The 24,070-nt window shown below is 38.2% G+C and overlaps 1 protein-coding gene across 4 annotated transcripts; it reads left to right on the plus strand.

Annotated features, from left to right (window-relative positions):
- The first annotated feature begins 6,114 nt into the window (after window positions 1-6,114).
- LOC119485087 (phosphatidate phosphatase LPIN3-like) lies at window positions 6,115-23,998 on the plus strand. Of its 4 annotated transcripts, none has more exons than XM_037764403.1 (20): window positions 6,115-6,231; window positions 13,469-13,669; window positions 13,768-13,863; window positions 13,983-14,248; window positions 14,832-14,930; window positions 15,089-15,200; window positions 15,327-16,083; window positions 16,334-16,427; window positions 17,209-17,396; window positions 17,496-17,589; window positions 17,742-17,811; window positions 17,997-18,086; window positions 19,106-19,164; window positions 19,813-19,963; window positions 20,078-20,226; window positions 20,392-20,478; window positions 21,294-21,446; window positions 21,706-21,820; window positions 22,267-22,370; window positions 22,520-23,998. In XM_037764403.1, exons 2-20 carry the CDS (start codon window positions 13,478-13,480, stop codon window positions 22,659-22,661), a joined length of 3,018 nt encoding a protein of 1,005 aa, XP_037620331.1. In that variant the 5' UTR covers window positions 6,115-6,231; window positions 13,469-13,477; the 3' UTR covers window positions 22,662-23,998. The 4 variants fall into 4 exon arrangements, with proteins under 4 accessions (XP_037620331.1, XP_037620321.1, XP_037620312.1 ...); XM_037764393.1 differs by lacking the exon at window positions 6,115-6,231 and adding an exon at window positions 10,892-11,192 and having other exon boundaries at window positions 17,997-18,074; XM_037764384.1 differs by lacking the exon at window positions 6,115-6,231 and adding an exon at window positions 10,892-11,192 and having other exon boundaries at window positions 15,092-15,200.
- The last annotated feature ends 72 nt before the right edge of the window (window positions 23,999-24,070 follow it).

Genomic DNA, 24,070 nt, shown 5'->3' on the forward strand with positions numbered 1-24,070 from the left:
GATTAGTTGTTTGGTCTAGAAAATGGTTGATCAGTGTTTCTCAAAACCAAAGATGACATCTGTGTCCTCTTGTTTTGTCCACATCAGAAAATATTCACATTTAAGAAGCTGGAATCAGCTTAAGAAATTACTGAAACCAATTAATCGATTATCAAAATTAATTTAATAGTTGACAACTAATTGATTAATCATTACAGCTCTAGTGGAATATGATGTCTCAAATTCATATTCACATGCACTGGGCTACACTGGAAAGCTAGAACAATCCCAAAGAGTTAATCATGTCCAGACACCCAGTCACTTCCTCTCAAATATCAGCATTTAAAGACTTTGCTAACGGAAAATCACTCAAATAAACACAAGCCTTGTTAAGGTTAAGACAGATAATAGATATGTTTTTGATAAAAAAAATAAAAAACGTGTTGATCTCCAGTGGGCTCAGTTAATGTTCTACATGTAGATATTCTCGATAGACAGAGGTAATAGGTCAATTTGGAGACTTTAAATTAGATTTTTTATTTTCTTAATTTCCAATATCTAAAATAAATAAAGGACCAAAGGAATATACTATACCACATATTTATCAAGCACATTGTTTCTCTTCTAATAAGATAAAAATGCAGAATAAAAATATATATGATATATTTAGGAAGATATTCTTCTGGTTACCAAAAAATATGAACAAATTTCTGTATTTTATTACATTATTTTATTTTTTTATTGCAGCGAAATACACTTCTACATCCATGTGTTTTATAGCACATAAAGGCTACACAGCAGTGTTCTCCAACACTTATAAATAGCTCTTTGCTGTCCTATATTCACTAAATTTCTCTCCAAGAGTCTGTGTGACACTGCCTGTCATCGTATTTTACGGACTGGAGTAGTCCTACATTTTTCTCTGTTGCTTGTATGATTGTTCACAGAAACGCTAGAGAAGGCAGAGTCGAGCAGCTTTGCCTATCTCTTCATCTCTGTTGAGTATATAGAAATTTCTTCCTCTGTTGATCACTATACAAATGAGTGCTGCTGTATCACCAGGGCAGAATTATGACTTTTATTGTCAATGCAAATTAGTATGACCAGCTAGTTCTGTCCAGAGTTTATAATCTTGATGAATATCTTGATTGTCTACAGTAGCATTTACATAAAGACATGAAACGGATCTGTGTGAATTTGGGTTCCCAGTATAAAAAGGTTACAGGAAGGAAATTCCTGTTCTTGTACTCAACTTGCTCTCAATCCCACACACACACACACACACACAAACACAGTATTTGTCATCAGTGGTTCCTCTCTTTCCTTTCTCCCTCTGCAGACACATGTTGGATCAGTCTCTCCTTTCACTTCACTACTGTTTGGCTGCTTCTGTCCCTTCATGTGCCAGAAATAAAAAAAAAAAAGAAGAAATCTGGAAGGTGTGTGCTGTTGGCCCAACGCCCTTCCATTCTCCATCTAACAGTCGCAGAGGAAGCTGGAAACAAAACAGCGTCTAGATCCGATTTTAAGGTTGCAGGGAACAGAGGAATTCTACTATCTCATCCTTGTTTGGCTCCACTGATACAGTACAGTAGGGTACTGTCTGTCTGCTGAGAGAGGCTGATTGCTGTTTAACTCTGTTTCAAGCTATATCAATAAGATAGATTCTTTGACTAGTGGGATTATTTCCCAATTTACATTTTCAAGGTGCCATAGCAACAGATGAAATCAACAAAGATTTGCCAAGAGGCCGAGAACAACTAGTTTTTGGGACGTAAGCGTTTGGCTGCTTCGATTGTATTTGTTCTCTGTCCACCACAGCTCCTCTGTGAACCCTTTCATCCAGTGGGACGACAAAGCTCCTCTGTCCCTTCGCCCAGCGAGAACACACACACACACACACACACACACACACACACACACACATGCTTTGATATCCCCAAACAGTCAGGCTGTCATCCCTCCCTCTAACTCCAGGTTACGTAGGTCACCACTACTCATGTGAAACGCCAACGGTCAGGAATTCCAAAAACAAACAAGAGAGTGAAGTGGAAGTTAAGCTCTCATCGCCTATAAAAAGACAACGTCAGAGGTGTGTATGGCTGTGTGTTTGTGTGTGTGTGTGTGTGTGTGATCTAAATGGGTCAGCTGCATTCAGAAAATTCCTCCGTCTAATCTGCCGTAGTGATGAGATGGAAGTAAACACACATGCATACAGTACATTTATAAACATATACACAGGTCAAAAGGTGAATATCGTCGACAGGTGTCTTCTCACATTGATGAAAAAGCTCTATTGTTGCTTATCTAATAGCTTTAATCAAAGATCTACTGTAACTCTATCCTTCACTCTCAGCACTGACAGTTGAGCATTGTACTCAGACACATCCAGTCCTTTCTAAAAACACATAAAATAGGAGCTTTTTAACACGTCGTATACATATTATGCAACCTAAGGGGTAAAATCAGCTTTCTATCTCACCTTTGGCTTCAGGTAGAAATGTCTGGAAGTCCCTCAAACTCCTTTAGTCTGGGTCCAACAAAGCAGTGGGAAGGGAAGCAGGCAGTCCTACTGGAAAGTTTGTTTAAAGAATCAGACAGGCGGTGGGTGCCTCCCCTTTCTGCCCCGTCCAATGGAGAGGACGGCCTGTCCCATACAAAGACATCTCAGGCCAGGCCATTTCTCCATACAAGGCAAAAGAATGCACGCACTGCAGTCTGCTACTGCCACAGACGCTGCTCGGGATGTTTGGGAAAAAAGGCAGAAATGACAGGAACTAAGATAAGGCTGCCTTATTTAGAGAAAAGGGCCCAAACATTTAGAGGAGGCTGTGTATGGTGGAGTGTGGAAACATTGGGGGAGAGAGCCCTGAGCAGACGCAGATCAGTTGTGAAAGCCAGTTGTTTCTGTTGTAAGGCCGGGGCTTTCCTTAAATAGGCAGTTTGGCTGGCCGTCAGTGAGGCCTGAACGTGCAGGGAACACCTTAAATTATGTCACAGAGGTAACATCTGGTTTGTGGTTGCTCACACTTTGTCTCATTATGTTTTATTAAAGAAGCACTTGGACATTATTCACTGTAAGAAAATGTGCTCTTGTGTGTTTTGGCAGCTGTTTACTCTTTAGTGTTGTCAGAACTATTTAGCCTGTTTTTCTGTCAAGATATTCATCGATCAAGGCATTAAATACCTCGATAGAATGAATTCATGTGTAATATCTTTTGGGTTGTGTATTTATTTTTAATGCAAATAACGGCTTTTTAGCAACCCCGTAGGCCCTTTTTATGCTTTGTCCCTTATATGGGTATAATGCATCAAATACGTGTCTTTATTTAATTGTAAAATGACCATTTAATCTTTTCAGTGTTGCTATAATGATCATGATGAAGTTCTTTCAGAATCAGAATGTAGTTTATTACCAAGTAGGTTTTCACGTACAAAGAATTTGCTTTGGTGTATTAGTGCATAGCATTAACATAATAAATGACAATTAAATAAAAAATAAAAGTACAAAAATAAAGAAATATAAATATAAAATATAAGTTACAATAAAAATACAAAATATACTATAAAACATATGTACAATATATCAGCATTAAAATGAAAGCTGTATAGAAGCAAATTACAATAATGTGGAAAAAAATACTATATCTGAGTTCAAATTAAATAGCTGTGCAGTGCCCGACCTCTGCACACAGAACATTTGATTTACAGATTATAATTCACCACATAGCTCTATGCTTGTGTGTTTCATCTGTTTTTCATTATACTGAGTGTGTATTCTAGGAACATCTAAAAATAGGTATTTATTTAATCATTAAAACAGCACATCTTTTTTTTATTATTTGTTTAAGCAAAGCAGCATTCCCACATTTTTCAATAAAAATTCAGAGTAGTGACAGTAGACTATTGTTCTTTTATTGAGATTAAATTATGGAAAAATAGATACAGATCATGAATAGAAGCGTTCAGGCAAAGAAAGGAGGCGTCTCTGTTCAATGAGCCTCTGTGCAGGTGCAGTGATGCCCTCTGCTGGGCCACACTAGTTATCATTTCTACTAATAATACTGAAAACAAGTCAATGAATGATGATGAGGACTAAAATAATGTGGGAGGGCTGTGAAATAGTGCCGTCTGGCTGCCTGCACATGAAGGGTTGGGTATAAATGCAAATACTTTTTACAGTTCATCATGTGCTCATACAGAAAACATATCTCACAGTGAAAAAAGTGTCACCCTATATCTCCTGCTGTCTGTAATTTATTTTGTTAGTTGCTCACAGAGTTTAGTTATGCTGCTCCACAGTAACTGCAGTGCAACTCCAGTACAGTAGCATATCTTATGAGGTCTATTCATGTGATAGATATTTATATACACAGCTTTTCACAGCACATGCATTTTCTGTTGACCCAATTTGTGTCTGCATGTGTCTGCTTTTATCGCCTCAGGAGCTCCTGTACAACATCCCAGTCTCTGCCACTAACTATAAGGTTAAAGATGTTTTTTTGTAGGGTGACACCTGTGGTTTCACTGGATAGAAAAGCTTCCACCCAGAAACTGAATTTAGCTCAACAACAACGACAGAGCAGAGGAGAGGCCTTTAGTCAAGCACTGTTGTGTTTGATGGAGCTGTTCAAGATGTGCCAGACTGCTGGCAGCTCATAATCTACAATAACTAACCCTAACTGTCCTCTAGTAATCTTACTAATATTTTAATATTTTAACAAAGCTGAAAACGTATCTCTTCACTTTAACTAGCTCAGGCTTGAAATTCATTTATTTATTATTGTATACTGCCCTTTTTAAAATGTATATTACGCATTCTATGCTGTTTGCCGCTGCTTTCAATATAATCAATTAATTATTAATTTCTTAGACTGCACTGTAACTTTTATTATTGTATCTTGTACATGTTTATTCTATTTTAGCGTGTTTTTATTTAATGACAGTGAGGAACCCATAGTTTGCTGTTTATCAGATTGTTTAGGTCAATGTTTTTATCTTTTATAATGTGTTTTTTTCTGGTTTTATTTTCCATCGTAATGTTTTTTATATGTATTTATGTTCATTTTCATGTGAAGCACTCAGTGCATTTAATTTCTTAATTGTTAAGCACTTACTTGCATGAAAGCTGCATTACTTGCATGAAAAGTGCTATACAAATACAGTTTATTATTACTATTATGTAACATATATACTTTATAATGAAATAGCAAGACATGTAGAATGTCGAAGAGTAAATCAATAGGTTATCTGTGTTTCAAATAAGCTCTGTAATGTCTTTTTATTTAAAAGTAGAATTTGTCAACCAGCAACATCCAGAACTTTCCTTGTTTATTCAGGTGACTTTGAGTTACATTTTACACATCAGTGTCAAAAGGTTTTGTAACTGATTAATTTGAGGCTCTGCTCTCAGACACAGCCAAAATCAACGTTTGCCAGTAATCTTTATGTATTTCATAAATTGTAAAAAAAAAATATATATATTATTACCTGTTTATTCCTTATCTTATATAACAATGTCAAATTAAAAACCTAAAGAATAAACCAGAATGCACTGAACGCTTTGTTTACAACTGAACGTTAGAGGCGGGTCGAGTTATGTTCATTATGTTCATTTTCATGTGAAGCACTCAGTGCATGTAATGTCTTTATTGTTAAGCACTTTGAGCTGCATTTCTTGCATGAAAGATGCTATACAAATAACGTTTATTATTACTATTATGTAACATATATACTTTATAATGTAATAGCAAGACATGTATGTCAAAGAGTAAATCAATATTCATCTAGACTATCTGTGTTTCAAATAAGCTCTGTAATGTCTTTCATTTAAAATTGTCAGCCAGCAACATGAAGAAGAAGTTCCCTTGTTTATTCAGGTGACTTTGAGTTACATTTTACACATCAGTGTCAAAGATTTTGTGACTGATTTATTTGAGGCTCTGCTCTCAGACACAGCCAAAATCAACGTTTGCCAGTAATCTTTATGTATTTTACAAATTGTAAAAGAAATACCTGTTTATTCCTTATCTTATGTTACAATGTCACATTAAAAACCTAAAGAATAAACCAGTATGCATCACTGAATGCTTTGTTTACAAATGAACGTTAGGGGCGGGTCTAGTGTTATTTTCCTGCTTGCTGATTGGCTGTTGGGAGTGATTGACGTGTGTTCTGCGCAGGCGCAGTATACTAGGAAGCATCATCCAGGAGGATGGTTGTTGATCTCACTCGGAGAAGCGACCTCGAAAGGTAAGAAGCTCACTCTTAACGCTCTCTCTCAGCATCTACAGAAAGATTAAACTATCTGTAACATCTTTACCAGTCGTGAGAAATGTTAACGAGTCAGAGTTATGTATAATTGTTTAAGATAATGTCACTTGCTGTAACTTGTAGGTCGTTTTTAGACGCTGAATTCCTGTTAAACAAAAGCTAAACATCTCAGTGAAGTTGTGAATGGTGACTACGTGGCTGTAGCTGTGTCATCCATAAGGCGTGTATTTAGTTTTAAAACGTTTTAATTAATTAACAGAAGAGGAATAAACGTGTTTCTTTGGTAATGTTGGTAAAGTGTCGAGAGTTTCAGTTGCCAACTGAAGGATTGAGACATCAGATGACACGTGAAGCCGTTGAGGAAGTTGGCTGAGTTTGTGGTTTAGTTGGATTATACGGTATTTTAAGCAACACATGGGCTACTTATAAGGAATAAAACTCTCTTAAACTTCCCCAACATGAGTTGTGACACACCCTGATGGACTCACTTTCTCAGTGATGACGATAGAAGTGATGTTATCATCAAATGTGAAGCAACAGACATGTTTTTAGTGCAACAGTGGTCAAGACATGTCACATTGCATTAAGGTGAGGTCACCTTTTAGTGCATAACATTAACATAATCAAAGACAATTAAATAAAACATTAAAGTACAAAAATAAAGAAACATAAATATAGAATAAAAGTTACAATAAAATAACAAAAAAAATACTTTAAAATATGTACAATATATCTGCATTAAAATGAAAGCTGTATGGAAACAAATTAATATGAATATGATGTTTGTGGTTGCTCACACTTTGTCTCATTGTGTTTTATTAAAGAAGCACTTGGACATTATTCACTGTAAGAAAATGTGCCCTTGTGTGTTTTGGCAGCTGTTTACTCTGACAAAGATGCTTTTCACTTTAAGTGTTGTCAGAACTATTTAGCCTGTTTTTCTGTCAAGATATTCATCGATCAAGGCATTAAATACCTCGATAGAATGAATTCATGTGTAACATCTTCTGGGTTGTGTATTTACTTTTATTGCAAATAATAGCTTTTTAGCAACCCCAAATGCCCTTTTTATGCTTTGTCCATTATATGGGTATAATGCATCAAATATGTGTCTTTATTTAATTGTAAAATGACCATTTAGTCTTGTCAGTGTTGCTATAATGATCATGATGAAGTTCTTTCAGATTCAGAATCCGGTTTATTACCAAGTAGGTTTCACGTACAATGATTTGCTTTAACATAATAAAAGACAATTAAATAAAAAATAAAAGTACAAAAAATAAAGAAACATAAATATAGAATATAAGTTACAATAAATTTACAAAAAATACTTTAAAAATATGTACAATATATCTGCATTAAAATGAAAGCTGTATAGAAGCAAATTACAATAATATGAAAAAAATACTATATCTGAGTTAAAATAAAATAACTTTGCAGTTTTGATACAAGCACCCGACCTCCGCACACTGAACATTTAATTTACACATAACAATTTACCACAAAGCTCTATGCTTGTGTCTTTCATCTGTTTTTCATTATACTGAGTGTGCATTCTTGGAATATCTAAAAATATGTATTTATTTAATCATTAAAACAGCACATCATCGGTTTCAATTTGTTTAAGCAAAGCAGCATTCCCATATTTTTAATACAAATTCAGAGTAGTGATGGTAGACTATTGGTCTTTTATTGAGATTAAATTATGGAAAAGTAGATACAGATCATGATCATCATTTGATGATCATGTTATCATCAAATCTGACGCAACAGACTTGGTTTTAGTGCAACAGTGGTCAAGAGAAGGTGTCAGACATGTCAGATTGCATTAAAGTGAGGTAACCTCTGTCTGTCTGTGTCTCCTTGGAGGCAAAGGTCAGTAAAAGCCAAGACTGCTCTCTCTACACACTTGGCTGCTTCTTAATATTGAGAAACTGGTATAGCTAAGGCCCATTTGGAAATAGTGTGTGAATGTCTGATTCAATTTAGTGTCAAATTTTGATATTTGATTAAGTATTAAAGCATTTAATAAAGCAAAAAAATATTAGGGATTGATGCAACTAACGATTATTCATTGACGATTTAACCTGTTGATTATCTTCTCGATTAATCGATTAGTTTTAACTTTTGATACTTCTTTTTACCCCCTTCCCTTAAGAGGCTTTGCCTTTTGCCAGACCGCCATTGTAAATAAGAATTTGTTCTTAATTAACTTGCCTGGTTAAATAAAGGTTAAATAAATAAATAAATAAATAAAAGTTGTTTGGGCCATAAAATGGTGAAAAATGTCGATCAGTGTTTCCCAAAGCCCAAGATGACGTCATCAAATGTCTTGTTTTGTCCACAACTCAAAGATATTCAGTTTACTGTCATAGAGGAGTATAGAAGCCAGAAAATATTCACATTTAAAAAGCTGGAATCAGAGAATTTTTTTTTTTTTTTCTTTAAAAATGACTCAAACCAATTATCGATTATCAAAAATAGTTCATAACAAATCGATTAATCGTTGCAGCTCTATAAAATTTAAAACTTTTGCTTTCTCACCATTCAGAACGTCATTAAGAATCTAATGTCATTTTAAAATGTCACATTGGGCTTTCAGAACTTGTGATTCTTTTCTCTATTTTTTTTTATATTTCATTGACAAAACAATCAATTAATTAAAAAAAGAATCTAAACATTAATACATAATGAATACATTGGTTGTGCAGCCTTACTGTCATCTTGAATTCCTCAAGAAGTGAACTAACGGGCAGTGAAGCTTGGAATTAAGCCAGTTTACAAATAAGGGATTAGTATAGGAATGTGTTTAATACATTAGAAACGGCATGCTGCTACAGATTAAATCATTTGATCCTTGTGCATCAGTTATTAACCCCCGTTATCATCCGTCTACTGCCCTACATTTCCTTGTCTCTCACTGCCATTGTCTACTGCAGAGGCTTTTGTTCTTCCCACTTTCTAAATACAGCTGACCTGGCAGTTTCAGTCAATTTCACCTTAATGAAACACAGATAGAGAAGCCTGACTGGTCACAGAAAGAGGTTTTTCACATCAGAAGGCCATTAGCTACACACTCATATTTTACATTTGAGCGCTGTTGGGTCATTCACATGATAGGCCAGAGTGGGACGATATAGGACTTTATTGCAGATCACGATAAAAACACTTAGAATAAGTTGATTGTGGTGAATTGACATTATCGGGATAATCATGAATATCCTCACACGAGTGACTTGGAAAAGCCGCCTAGCTCGCTATCATGGTAGTGAAAATAGTCTGATTTAAAAAAATAATAATACAGGAATTATCAACAGACTCTTATAATGTTGCTTTGTTTTTATTGTTTTAATTTATCCTTTATTTATGCAGCGGGGCCGCATGATTTTATGATTAAAATTGTTTATTTTTCACTAAAAGAGTATATTATAACATTAAATAAATTAGGGATGCACCGGTTTTGGGTATCGGCTGATACCGAATACCGATCCGATACTAGTGTTTAATTAATAAGATGAATGCCTCACTGTGTGGACGTGACTGGGATCATTCTTTTATGTGTTAGGCAACATCAGGCTTGACCTAAACATCACTTTCCTTACTCTTTAAAACAAAATGCAACAAATACATGCATAAATATAAATTTAGGGAATTGTTATTTATTATTGAAATAATACATCGTTCACCAGTAATTTGTAAATTTACAGTAATTACAATTCAGGTGTAAACCTTTTTAATGCAACAACAAATTCCAGTATATAATGTACAGTATATAGTATATAAACATAAAATTTAATTGAATAGATCGGCCACATTGTCACCAATATCCAATCCAGCTATTTGAGTCAGTATTGGCCTGATATCCCATATCAGTATCGGTGCATTCCTAAAATAAATATTAAACAGGACAAATAAAAAATGTTGTTTCTTAACAAAATGTAAGATAAAGCTATTGCAGTATGTTTTAGAGCCGTTTTAAGAGTTTTAAGCATATTTTGATGATTATTGGGATAATATTGTGACATGAAACTTTCATATCGTCCCATGCCTAGGCCAGTGTTTTTTGGTGTTGTTCTTTTTTAACTGCACTGCCAGACTGATTAGCTAAATCAACTATGACTTTTCTTGTTGTTAGACATTGTTTTCCAGCTTATAGGCCTACCTGTCTGTCATGTCCTCTTCCATATAGGCGGTGATGTCCATCACAAGTTATTTGCTTGAGTTCCTCCTAAGTCGACTAGGCCTATGAAGGATTTTCCAGTGTTGGTCCTAGAGCATGACCGCTGCTGGAGAGTCCCCTCATCTCTGATGGCCCAGAGAGCTGTGGTCGAGCCCAGAAACTGTGTGGTCGATCAGTTTGTGTGTGTGCGTTTTCATGCCAGGCGTGTTTGAATAGCCTGTCCGAGCCTTTCAGAAACTGCTGGTCTGGCTGTCATGTGCAGTGCAAGTGGGGAAGTATGAATTCGGTGTGACAGGAGGGTGTGTATGTGTTTGTGAAACTGTGAGATAGAGGAAGCATCGGTGTGTGACTGAATATACTAGGACTCTCTCATAGATTGCTATATTTTGCGTCCCAGCTCAGAACAGAAAGGACTGGAGCGCTGTCATCACTGATGACCGTCGATCAAGTGGAAAGTCCTATTTAGCTCAGCAGCTCGACTGAACCAACTGTTGGAGCTACATCTCAGTTGTCAAAGCTAACAAGATGTAGCCTTACATCTATAGACAGATATGGGGGGGTTCAGTGGCCTTAGCCTTAAGAGGCAGCTGAGCATTCTGGGTAATGGCGGGATCCTTTGGTGGAAATGGAGGTAAAGTTTCTTGAGACTGTTCCTGAGTTCCAGCGGTGGGAGAAGCTGTTATAGTGGTGTCGTATGGCAGAAGGGAGGTCAAGGGAACACAGACTGGTTGGGAGGGGACATCTGCATCCTTCACTGTGGGTAAGACATGAGTTTGGTAATGTGGACTTTGGTCAGATGACGCTGTAGACGGGTGTGACTCATTGTGTAGGTGAGTGTTAAGTCACTCTTTGTGTTGTGTCAGTCGAGTCTGACAGATCCTGACTAATCTTGTCTCTTGTGATCGGTTTGGTTAAGTTGTATCAACCAAAACTAAACATTATAAGCGTCACAAAGGTAGATTTTATAACCGAGCTATGGTATTGATTAGGGCTGCAACTAACGATTATTTTATTTTTTAATGTTGATTAACCTGTGGATTATTTTATTGATTAGTTGTTTGGTCTATAAAATGTCAGAAAAAATCAGAGAAATTTGACTTTTTGTTCTTAAAACCAATTCTCAAACCAATTATATAGTTGACAATAGTACAATAGTTGTTGTTTTTTTCCTTAGAAAATGACTGAAACCAATTAAGCAATTAGCAAAATAGTTGGGGATTAATTTGATAGTTGACAACTAATCAATTAATCGTTGTTTTAGAATAATAAATATTACTGCATTATAATTATTGATGCATTCATATGTTCATCATTTTAATGTTGCAGCTGGTAAAGGTGGGCCTAATTTTAATTATATTAATTTATAATACGCTTGGAAGTTTGTGAAGTTCCTCCCAGGATCAATAAACTCTTATCTTAACCTATGATAATACATCATGACTTTTTGTTGATTATATTTGTATTATTAATCTGAATCTGCAAAGTAACTAGCAACTAAAATAATTAAATGAATTTAGTGGAGTAAAAAGTACAATATTTGCCTCTGAGATGTAGAGGAGTATAAGTATGAAGAAAATGGAAATACTCAAGTTAAAGAACAAGTACCTAAAGACAGTACTTAAGTACAGTACTTGAGTAAATATACATTCCACCACAAGGTAACCTACTTGTTTGTAAATCCAACAGAAGCTTCTTTGTCGGTACAGCGATGTTGATGCGGGTGCAAACTAGGACAAATGTGATGTTTGCAGTCGCCTTTGGCAAAGCTTGACTTTTTTACATACTAAAGCTGCTTGTTGTTGGACATGTTCTGTGTCTATGTACATAAGGAGAGGAATTGTAATGAGCCTTTTTTCTACCTAACTGATGAAGAAACTAGAATTTATGTCCTCTTGCTCTTGGTCTTGCATTCGTCTTAAGGTGTGGACATGTGTGGACATGTGTGGTCACATGCGTCACACTGTGTCTAGTGAACCTTCTCACACAATCATCACACCGGGCCGAGATAATGACACCAGTAGTTCCTGTTGTCTTGTTATAGTGACAAACCTCCAGATGAATGTCTTTAGTAGACACATCTTACCGCCCAGCTGTTGACCTTTAGCCCATTAGTCATGATCCAAGTCACATCCAAGTCCAAAGGTCAATATGGTTTAGTCAAGACATTAGAAATCTTTCCCTTGTTGCAATCATTCACGGGACGCCCTTCTGTTTGAACAGGTGGGAACTTACTTGGCCTAAAACTCTGAAATCTGAAATGTGATATGTGGATTTTAGTGGGTTATATAACACAGGAACTCTGTTTGCTGCTACATTAGCATTTTTAACACATACTTAATGAAGTACATGTTTAATATGCTTTCTTTAATGTCACCTGCTTTTTTGTTTGGTTGATTGGATGACCACTGTAATGAGAAGCTGTAAGTCTTTGATAGTGCCTTCTATAAATGTTGTTGTGTGGACATGAAAAACAAAGAGATAGATAAAAACAAAACTAAATAACAGTCAAATTAAATGAACGGTAAAAGGAGAAGGAAGTATACACTTATTTATTCCTACCCCTTCTCCGCTACTAATCCATTAATTCATACATTTTTTACCTCATATTAAACCTTTTTATATACATATACATACACATCTATATATATATATATATATATATATATATATATATACATACAGACGTGTGTTGTCACAATGCCTGAATTTCTAACTGAGATAAAATACCTTGAAAAATATCGATATTCGATACCAGTTTCGATAATACAGGGAAAGATTGGCACAACATTGAAGGCATAACATTTTAGAATTTTAGAGATAAAGATAAATAGCGGTGTCAAACCGTTTCAAATATTTAGTATTGTTATGTATCAATACTTCTATATTTTTAACAACACTGCTATAAATGGAAGAGGTTGTTGTTGACAGACATGGTGAAAAAAGGCTGAAAGGTGAAACCGCAGATGACAGAAAATACTTATGCAGACACTTTTTGTTCCTGTCTGTTCTCACTTCTTGTTTTTTTTTTGTCTCCAGTCCCAAACCATGAATATTGTGGGCCAGTTGGCGGAGACGGTGTTTGTGACGGTGAAGGAGCTGTACCGTGGCCTCAACCCCGCCACTCTCACCGGAGGGATCGATGTCATTGTGGTGCAACAGCCTGATGGATCGTTCCAGTGTTCCCCCTTTCACGTCCGCTTCGGCAAGCTGGGTGTGCTGCGCTCCAAGGAGAAAATTGTAAGTGTTTTTTCTTTCTCATTTAATTCTTTTAACTACAATACAGTTGTATCTCTCTGCTTTTTCTTTGACACATACATGCATCACTGTGCTTTTAGGTGGACATTGAGATAAATGGAGAATCAGTTGACCTGCACATGAAGCTGGGTGACAACGGAGAAGCTTTTTTTGTGAAGGAAAATGAAAACAAGGAGGTAAGATGACCAATCATCATTTCTCAATTCTTTGGCAGCATTGCATCAGTTTGGGCTGATAGTCTCTTATCTTTAACTCATCATTGCAAACTTTTCTTTTTTAACCCCCTCAATCCCAGGTCCCAGCCCATCTGTGCACCTCCCCACTTCCCTTTGATGGCCCTGAGGAGACAGAGGAGACCGCTGAGGGATCCTCCATCGCCGGGTCTGGCGCCCGCAGGAAGAAACGCCGTCGCAAACGCATGCGTTCTGATACTCACCTGAGAGAAGAGGCCAGCTCCTCGTCAGATGAGAGAGAAAGAGAGAAGGAGTGGGAGAGAGAAAGTGATCAGGCCGGCCAGGAGAGTCCTGCTAAAGAGGAGCCCGTCACACCCCTACAACTCAGGTCGGTGATTAAAGCAGCTCACCTGGAAATAGAGGTTTCGATTTAGATTCCAAATCGGAAATTGTTTGAAATTAGCTTCCGATTTCAACCATCAAAAGCAAAAAACATTTTTTTATTTCTTTAATGCAATCAGAACAGGGGGATCTGCATTAGCATTTATCACAGTAACTGTAACATCCAACATCATAGCACTACTTTAAGAGGTCACATCTCTTTACAAATGAATTAATGTATTGACTGAGTTCATCTTTGCATGTAAACTATTAATTAAAAATCAATACAGTGTTTTTGAGAATCAATACAGTATCACAAAACATAATATTTGAATTTATTTTCTTACAACCCTGGTGTCTACATTGCTTTGTACGGTAAAGCAGGGTTTATGCTCGCCGTTGTAATAAAGGTTCATTTTATCTTATCTTAGTGTAAAGCATATAGGTGCCAACGGGGACGTCATGGTGCATTCAGGTGTGCCTAATAAATCCTGAGAAACTCTAGCTGTTTTTGTAAAGTTCCCTCCTGCCATCTAGTGGATCTTCTTTATGTTGAAAGTAGTTGATTAATATCTTCTTGTGTGTTCTAGTAAATCAGTGTACTACTCGCTGTGTGAGGAGCCAAATGAGGAGCTGGGGGCCTCACAGACTCATCCACACTCAGAAGGAGAGCAGTCACCCTTGGAAAGGTGAGGACGGTTCATCTTTACGATTAATTGATTTGTTTGCATTGAGCAGCCTCACTGAGGCAGTTTGAGTGTCAGTCGACAGAGATAAAGTCATTCTGATTTATTCAGTTAAATGATCTCTTTTCCTTTATCTCTCTATCCGTCTTTCTCCTTCACAGCAGTGTGTTCAACAGCCGGCCATCCTCTCCTAAGAGCGACTCCGAGCTTCTGGTTAAACCCCAAGAGTTGCCTGGGCCTCAGATACAGTGGAACTGGGGAGGTTTTCCTATGGTATGGCAACACACACACACACAATGTGCTTTTACTGCCTACCCGTGCTGTGGTAATGCTCTAGATTTGAGATTATCATGCTGACACACTGTCTCAAATTGCTCTCTCTGCTCTCCCCCCTCATAGCTGTGTCCATCCGAGAGGACACCAATGGAGTTACAGCGCATCTCCACCTCCGGCAGTTCTCATTTCCGCACCATTGAGAGACAGGACTCCTTTGACCTGGGCTATGAGCCTGTGATCAGCTGTGGCAGAGTGGGAAGTGTAACGGTGGTCAGGCCACAGCCCAGGACTCAATCCCTAGACCTTAGTAGCCACACTATGCAAACCACCCCTTTATCTAGGGAGAAACACTCTCACATTGCCCATTCCACCCCCAGTGAGCTCTCCACGTCTTGTGCATCACCAGCGAAGACTAATGTGGACTCGACACAGGCACCAGAATCCACGTCAGGGGAAGAGCAGAACAGAGACTCGTTTTCTTTTTCAGCCAATCTAGTTAATGGCACAGATTCTCTTGATAGCAAAGAAAGTGCTGAGCATATCAGCACGGTGACGGACAGTGTGACCGAACCAAACGGCGCACAAATACAACTCATAAAAGAGAGCGAAGACTGCACGGTCACTGCAGCAAGTCCAAGTAGTGCAGAGTCATCAAATCCACAACAGCAGGGTGCCTTATTGGAGCCGAGTGAACAGAGTTCCACCAGCAGCGCCCCTGTCAGCGAGGGGGACAGTGGGATCGATCCCTGCGCTGAGGGAGGGGAAGAGGACGGTGGAGCTGGAGGGACTGAAGGCTCAGCAGGAGGCTCACTGACCAACAAAACAGAGGCAAACTCTTCTGAGGCATCCTCCAAAGTGGAGCAACAGGACAAGAAGAAAGGTGAAGTATTTTTCTAAACTCCATCATTTATGTTGCTTTTTAATTTGTGCCCTTACACTTTGGGTATAAGGTCACTTAGGACATCAAAGTCTAATTTTAGACTTTGCGTTAAAGGTGCTAAATTCGATTTTCAGAGCATTAATATAGCATATATTATAAATATATATATATATACCGTATTTAGCACCTTTAAAATAATTCAGTTTATGTCAATGTTCACCAGTTGGGTTCATGTGTCATTTTGTTGCAGGTAAACGTAATCATCATCTAGGACCGACAGGAATTTACTTGGATGATCTGACCAAGTTGGACCCTGAGGTGGCGGCACTTTACTTCCCCAAGAGGTAAAAACGCTTTATGAATATTCCGCATATTAATTAATTTATAATTATGTATGATTTTTAAATTGACAGAAATGTGTGTGATGTTTAAAAACGCTTACAGCTAAATTAATTGATAGGCAGTGATGTCACTGATTCCCACAGTGTGCAGGGATTTTTGTAGGCCATCCAGGAAGTTAGCATCGCCCTGGTTCCCTCGACAAAAAGACAATGGGATTTTCTCCATTGGATTTTTGGATTACTAAGGAAAATAAGCTCTGTGGCAAACAAATGTTTATGATACTTATACGTTTTGTTCAGCAAGATAATCTTTACACCACTTTTATGATTTTTGAAGCATAAATGCAATCGCCAGCAGTAAAAAGCTAACGTTAGGCTATAAACAAACTACACCACGGCCGCATGACTTCACGTCACCACCACTAAGCTAAAGGCGGACTAGAGTTTGGAGTGATGACGTTTAGTAGTCTCATTTAGCCGCTTGTTATCAACCGTCTTTTTGAAGACGCGTAAAAGCTTCAAAATTCAGGAGTGAGATATTTATTAATGTATTTTATATCATTGAACAAAACGTTAAAATCTCTTCAGCTTGTGTTAACCACAGATCTTATTTCAGGCATCTAACCAAAAAGCCATTGACTTCCAGACGAGGGAACTGGAAGTGCTAAAATGCTAACTCCTTTCCAGGTTTTAGGACTCATTCCTGCACCACTCTATTGAAACAGCTCAATAACAGTGTTGCCCTTTATCGAAAAAGAAATTGAGTGTCGGTTATCTCTTCCAGTGAGACAGAGGGAGCGTCTCAGCTCGGGGCAGAGCAGGGCTCCCACTCAGGGAGCCAGTCGCCTCAGTCGGTGGGCAGCGGGGCCATGGACAGTGGGACAGAGTACCTGTCAGACTCCGCCTCCTACAACATGGACGTCAGCATGTCCCTCTGCGGACAAGAGGGGGACACCAGCCAGATCACTAAAGGTAAGTGAGAGTGAATGCATGCTGGCGGTCTGCAGTAGGTGCTGGAATGTGAAGGATTGGGCAGTGAAGTAAAATCAGTTGCTTTTGCCGTTAATCCAGAAAAGTTTATGGAGCACATCGTGACATACCAGGATTTTGCCAACAATCCAGGAATCATTGAGGATCCGAGCCTCGTCATCTGCATCAACTCCAAGTAAGATCTGGAATCAGATATGTGTTTGCATTGCAAAAATGTAGTTGTTTCACTGTTTATGTATTTATTTAAGAGGATCTTCTTATATGGTCATTTTAAATGTCATGAGTCATGTCCATGATTGATCATCAGCTGGCTTTCATCTTTCACAGCTATTATAACTGGGCGGTGGCCGCGCCAATGGTCTTATCAATGACAACGTTCCAGAAAAGCCTACCTGAGGTATTTTATTGTTTCTACACTAGACCTCAATAATGTTCATTAATGAAGCGTATCACTGAGTTATTTTGATCACAAGGACAGATCAGTGAATATGATGACAGGATTCACATAATCGTTGCCTTCTTGTTGTGTCTGTGTGTATGTCTGTGTGTGTGTTTGTGTGTGTGTGTGTGTGTGTGGTATAGAGTACAATAGGGCGGCTGGTGAAGGACAAGATGCCCAAAAAGTCTGGAAGCTGGTGGTTCTGGAGGAGACAAGACAAGGTTAATAAGCAGGTACTGTAGTGTTGCCAGCCTATATAAAGGGCAGATGAGGTGGTTCGGCACCGGAAATCTTTAAAATGTTGTTGGAGATGGAGATGTTGGAGAACCAGGTCATTAAGTAGGAGTAGTGAACAAAAAAGTGTCATTTATGAACAAAAAACTTACTGAAACAAAGGGCAAAAAAATGATACCCTTGAAATTAAATAAAACTACATTTAAACTGAATCAAAAGAACACCAAACACTCACAGCAAGCTGCCAAATCCTTTTTCCAGTGAAGGGATTTTACCTTCTTAGCCTCACCTAACTGGAACCTGACCAGGTACGTAAGTATAAGGTGAGCTAAACCGAGGAAGCATCCAAATCCACACAGAATAATGAACAGACCATTAATACAAGATCTCTAAGTTACTGCTGAAAACTCAATATATCTATTGTGCACACATCCATACCAATGAGCACACCAAATATTATAGAATGTCATTTACTGCAGAACTACCTTACCTATATCATCCTACATGTTAACAGCCCCGCCCTGCTAAGAGGACTTACTGTAATGAGGCAAAACCTGTTTGCACTTTGCTTAGTTGAGCTGCTGAGCAAAATCCAAAAACTAAACAAGTGTGTATCATGTATACACCTTAATTGATTACCTATCAAATAAATTGAAATTAATAATCAAGCAGACATAAAAACACTCTCAATGTTGGAGAACGGGGCCTAGTGAAAAGAGAGAAAGGCAACCTTTTCACTGGTACATCATTAGGAATTCCTGCTAATGGTTATTCATTGAGTTATGATGCAAGAAAAGACATGTGACATAGTTGCACCTGCAGTGATTACATGCAATAATCTCCACTGCATGGCTAGGGTTGGTTTTATGCTCTGTCCATGTAAGACATGAGAGGAATAAGGGTGGTAGAGATGGAAGTGATTGAAGGATTAGGTCAGAAGAAACTGGTCTGTTTTTGTAGAAAAACTTGACGTTGTTGGTTAGAATGCACCTAATAATGTAACTGTCTTGTTTTTTAGCAAAAGACTTCAAAGGATGAGCAAGAGGAGCCACTGGCAAGTGTTTCTACCACAGTAAAGTAAGTCACCTCGCTAAGAAATGATCTAACACGAGTTAATACATGCTGTGTTTCTGTGGGAATCTGGTCCCGCTGATCCACAGCTGTTCTTTCTAATGTATGAGTGCACTTAAGGGCATTCAAATGTACTGCTGGAAAGACTAATACAAAGACTGCCAGTACATGTTTATTCATTTTTAATTTGTTTATTTGGTTGTCATAGTGCACATAATTGATCAATTATGTAAATAAGTCAGAGGTTTGGCCTGAAATACTGGCTTTTGTTTGTCACCAGTCAGATTAGGGCTGTAACGGTGTGAGATTTGTTTCACGGTATCATGGTATACAGTATTACACTAATTATTATTATTAGTAGTAGTAGTAGTAGTAGTATCAGTTACAATGACCCTTAACAGAATTATAATAAACATAATTATGAACCTGATAAAATAATAACATGTAATTATAACATGTTATATAGCTGAAGCATGTTAGTTTACATGTTAAATCTTGTGTTTACCAGACATGTGCTAAGAGGGGGCAGCCCTACAGATCACTAAATCATTTTACTTGTCAGTGTTTTCGAGTTATCAGTTTTTATCAATAAATACACTGTGACAGCAACATAATTCAAACAAAGTGTTAACTGGATGTGTGTTGTTTCTCCAGAGCCACACTGGATGACATAGAAAGTGATGAGGCGGCGGGCCTCGGCCGAAAAGCCATGATTCCCTCCAGCCTATCAACAGAAACCCTGAACGCCGCACAGTGCATCACCCAGATGTACCGCAAATCACTGCGTCTGACCTCTCAACAGATCGTAAGAAGACACGTACACATTTATAAACCCACATTAAAAATCTTACTCTGCTTTCTGGTGTATGTAGAGGATGACCATTTTGTCCACTGAGCTAACTCTCCTCTCTTGTAACAGGAGCACTTAAACCTGCGTGTAGGAGCCAACAAGGTGGTCTTCAGCGTGACCACACAATACCAAGGAACCTGTCGCTGCGAGGCTGCTATCTACCTGTGGAAGTGGGACGATCGCGTCATCATATCAGACATAGACGGCACCATCACTAAGTAAAAACAACTGCCTTTGCTTGCATGCTATGGTGTTTAGATAGCTCAATAGACAGTTGGATACAAAGCAGTTCCTTATCACTATGAAAGATGTACTATAACATTGTTTGAACCTACAATGTCACAGTATTATGAGTAGTATTCACTGTTCACTGTCTCCTGCAGGTCTGATGCTCTCGGTCATATTCTACCTCAGTTTGGAAAAGACTGGACACACAAAGGCATCGCCAAGCTCTACCACAAAATACATCAGTATGTGAAATACGTTTTTTAGAAAATATTATCAGCAGTCAAAGAGCAAAAAACATCATTGTCTTCAACAGTTTTCCGTTTTTACTAGTTTCTTTTACTGAACGTTCACACACATTACTCACACCATAACAAGCGAAAACAGATAAAATGCATCCACTGCTGATGATTTCATTCTGATGTCATTCTCATTGCAGCTGAGTGTCTAATCTGTATTGCCAGATGTTTCCCTGTTTGTCCCCATTTTCTCACGCCTTATGTTGTGCTTTTTAAACGAGCTCAGCTGTTCGCTTAATTGAAAAAAGACTGAATTCTGTGTGCTCATCTTTTGTTGCACATATCCGAGGAAACGGGACACAGCATGTACTGTGTGTGTTGTTGAAAGTACTGATGAAAGTGTTCAGGGATAGTTTGGGTGTTTTGAAGTGGGGTTTAATGAGGTACTTATCCATAGTCACGTCCCCAGATTGGAGAAACAGATGGGAGTAACGGCACGGGAACGAAGCAATGTACTGCTGTGGACGGGGCCGGCAGCAAAGCGTATTTTAGCCACCTAAAAGAAAGTCTACAGCAGTACATCGCTTTGCTTCTGTGCGGTAACTCCTGTCTGCTTCTCTAAACTGGAGGCGTGCCGACTGTCATCTACTGGAGGTTATACACCGACTATGGATAAGTACCTCATACAACCCCACTTCAAACCACACAAACTATCCCTTTAATAGGTCAACTCAATTACAAGCAGAAGTGGATAGCTCAACATTTTCCTTATTCTGTTTTATGACACTAAAATGCTAATATGGTTGCACCTTTCCTTGCAGAAATGGCTATAAGTTCCTGTATTGTTCAGCCCGGGCCATCGGTATGGCTGCCATCACTAAGGACTACCTGCAGTGGGTCAATGACAAAGGCATTGTCCTCCCTCAAGGTCCTGTACTGTTGGCCCCCAGCAGCCTCTTTTCAGCTCTACACAGGTAACAAATACTAATACTAAACTACTTCACAGATAGTGTCCTACTAATTACTAGAATGTAGGATATAACTACATGTGTGTGACAAAATATTGAAGTTTGAAAATCAATGTAATGTACTGCTGCCCTCTAGTGGCCACTCCTTTATATCAAAGAGAGGCTACTCTGCTCAGCTACTACACTGTATGAAATACAGAAATGTATGCAAGGAGACAAACGAATATCCATTTTGACTATGAACTTTCTGTCCTGACCTGAGCAGAGAAGTGATTGAGAAGAAGCCGGAGGTTTTTAAAATCGCCTGTCTGGGTGACATCAGGGACCTGTTCAACCCAAAGAGACAGCCCTTCTACGCGGCCTTCGGCAACAGGACCAACGTAAGCAACGCTGGCTTTTAATACGGCAGTAGCCTTCAGCAACGAGTCTGTTTTCAGTCAAGGTTTTTTGGTGCCAAGTTGCATATTTGGCAGTGATATTAACCTCTGGCACAAACCTGGTTGTACATAATCCACAAGAGATTGTGCCTGTTAGTAAAAAGGCAAAGAACACACCTCTGTGTTTTAAATGTTTTTACATGGGATTATTTTAAATACACTTCCTGTAATATACTCCAGAAGGGAGAAGTGAAGTGTGAGAAATGTGGAATTAAAGTCTGGGTTCTGCTTGTTGGATATAAAGTAAACACTGGCTAATGATTTATGATTATGGATTAGTGCTATAACAGCCAAACAGTCTTTTTAGTGCACATAGATACTGCAAAGGTTAAAGTCACACTGAAGCTAGTCTGTGTAACTGTAATGTTTTGCTGCCTTTTATTTTGCAGGATGCCTTTGCCTATAAGCAGGTCGGGGTGCCTGATACCAGGTTATTTACTGTCAACCCAAAAGGAGAGCTCATCCAGGAGCGGACTAAAGTCAACAAGTCCTCGTAAGTGTGCAACACAACACAGATATAAACACCCTTTCTGACTTTATTAGGCTTTGAAAATTCGGACAAAAAGACACTTTCTTTTTCTCGTGTGTATGTTTATTAATGGTATTCTGAGTCCGTTTTTTTTGTGTGTGTGTGTGTTGCAGGTACAGCCACCTCAGTGAGTTGGTGGAACATTTCTTCCCCATGCTGTCTGTCGGGTCCTTTGCTTTGGACTTTCCCGAGTACAGCAGCTTCTCCTACTGGAAGGAGCCTCTGCCAGAACTGGACCTGGATGCACTACTGTAGACACACACACACCCTCACATCTACCAAAAGCCACACTCAATAAGCACATATACTGTCTTTGTTCTTTTTGTCCACAAAGGCAGTTGAAAGGATTTTTTTCCCAGCATGCCTGAATATTTCCTCTGATAGACCTGCCAACTGTAGTGCCTGTTTATGAAACACTGAATAAACTGGAACAGAAAGAGGCGACTGTCCCGTCTCATAAAGATAGAGCCAAATTAAGTCATAATATGCAAGGACTACACATTTCAAAAACAACTGTACAAAACATTATGCAGTAGTCTCGGTGCTCGTACACTGGCTACACAATATTTTGCTATATTAATGTGAAAATCCTACAACGAACTGGACAAATATGCCTTTGGACTGTTTCAGGTTTTTGTTATTGTGTGTATCAGTATCACAGCCATTCCAAATTGAAACTATATTTGTATGATATTATTAACACTGTCACACATTTCAGCTCTAAACATGTACCAAAAACACATTTGTATAGAAATTGAGCTGTTCGTGATGCCTAAATCCTGCACATGCCAAAACTATTTTATACTTTGACTGATCTGGAGATTTTCAGCTCTCAGCTCTCAGCTCAGAACAACAGACAGACACACAGGTACTAAACAAACCTGTTACCCTTCATTCATCCACTCATGTGTGTCCGTGTGTAGTTAACAACAGAGCGTTGAGGGGGAGGGTTTTTATACCAAACAGTGTGACAATGTATTTAAAATGCTTTGGATTATTTTAGAGTCTGTTTGATGCTAGTAAGTACGAGACAACTGGGGTTTGCCTTGACTGATGTTGAACTTTATTATGTTTATGTCCAGCACAAGAGTGTTTTCTATTTACATTTGACTCAAATGAGTCATAAGTAATTAGAGTTTTGGATGGGAAGCTAGATCGTAGGTGTTAACTGCTGAATCAAAGCCTGCAGGTGAATATGGAGTTAGTTGTAAGGGACAATAGCACATTTTTTTGTCTACTTAATACCTGAGGATTGCAATACCAAGTTGATCTGAGCATATTGATCACTGTGAAACTACAACATGCACATTTCACATAATTTTCCTTTCAGGTACCAAGTATAGAAATGTTTGCACATGAGTGCAGAGGTGGGTCAGACTGACTTTAATTCCAGAGAAGTGTAACCAGACCTTGGAGGGGGGGAACAGAAGTGGTGTAGCCAGGGGCAGTGCCTTTGTACTATAATGACTGTTATATTTATTATTTTTGCATATCTTTCATCATCAAACTGTGTGGATATGCATTGGAGCTGATGATTTTAAAACTGTATAGAATTATAAATAAATTAAAAATGCAACACTGTTTTCATTGTCCTCCAGTGTTATTGTGAAATTATTGATATTTAAATTCACTACATATAGATTTTTTTACTTTTTTTTCGTACT

The sequence above is a fragment of the Sebastes umbrosus genome, chromosome 1 (genome assembly GCF_015220745.1).
Source record: "Sebastes umbrosus isolate fSebUmb1 chromosome 1, fSebUmb1.pri, whole genome shotgun sequence".
NCBI lineage: Eukaryota > Metazoa > Chordata > Actinopteri > Perciformes > Sebastidae > Sebastes > Sebastes umbrosus.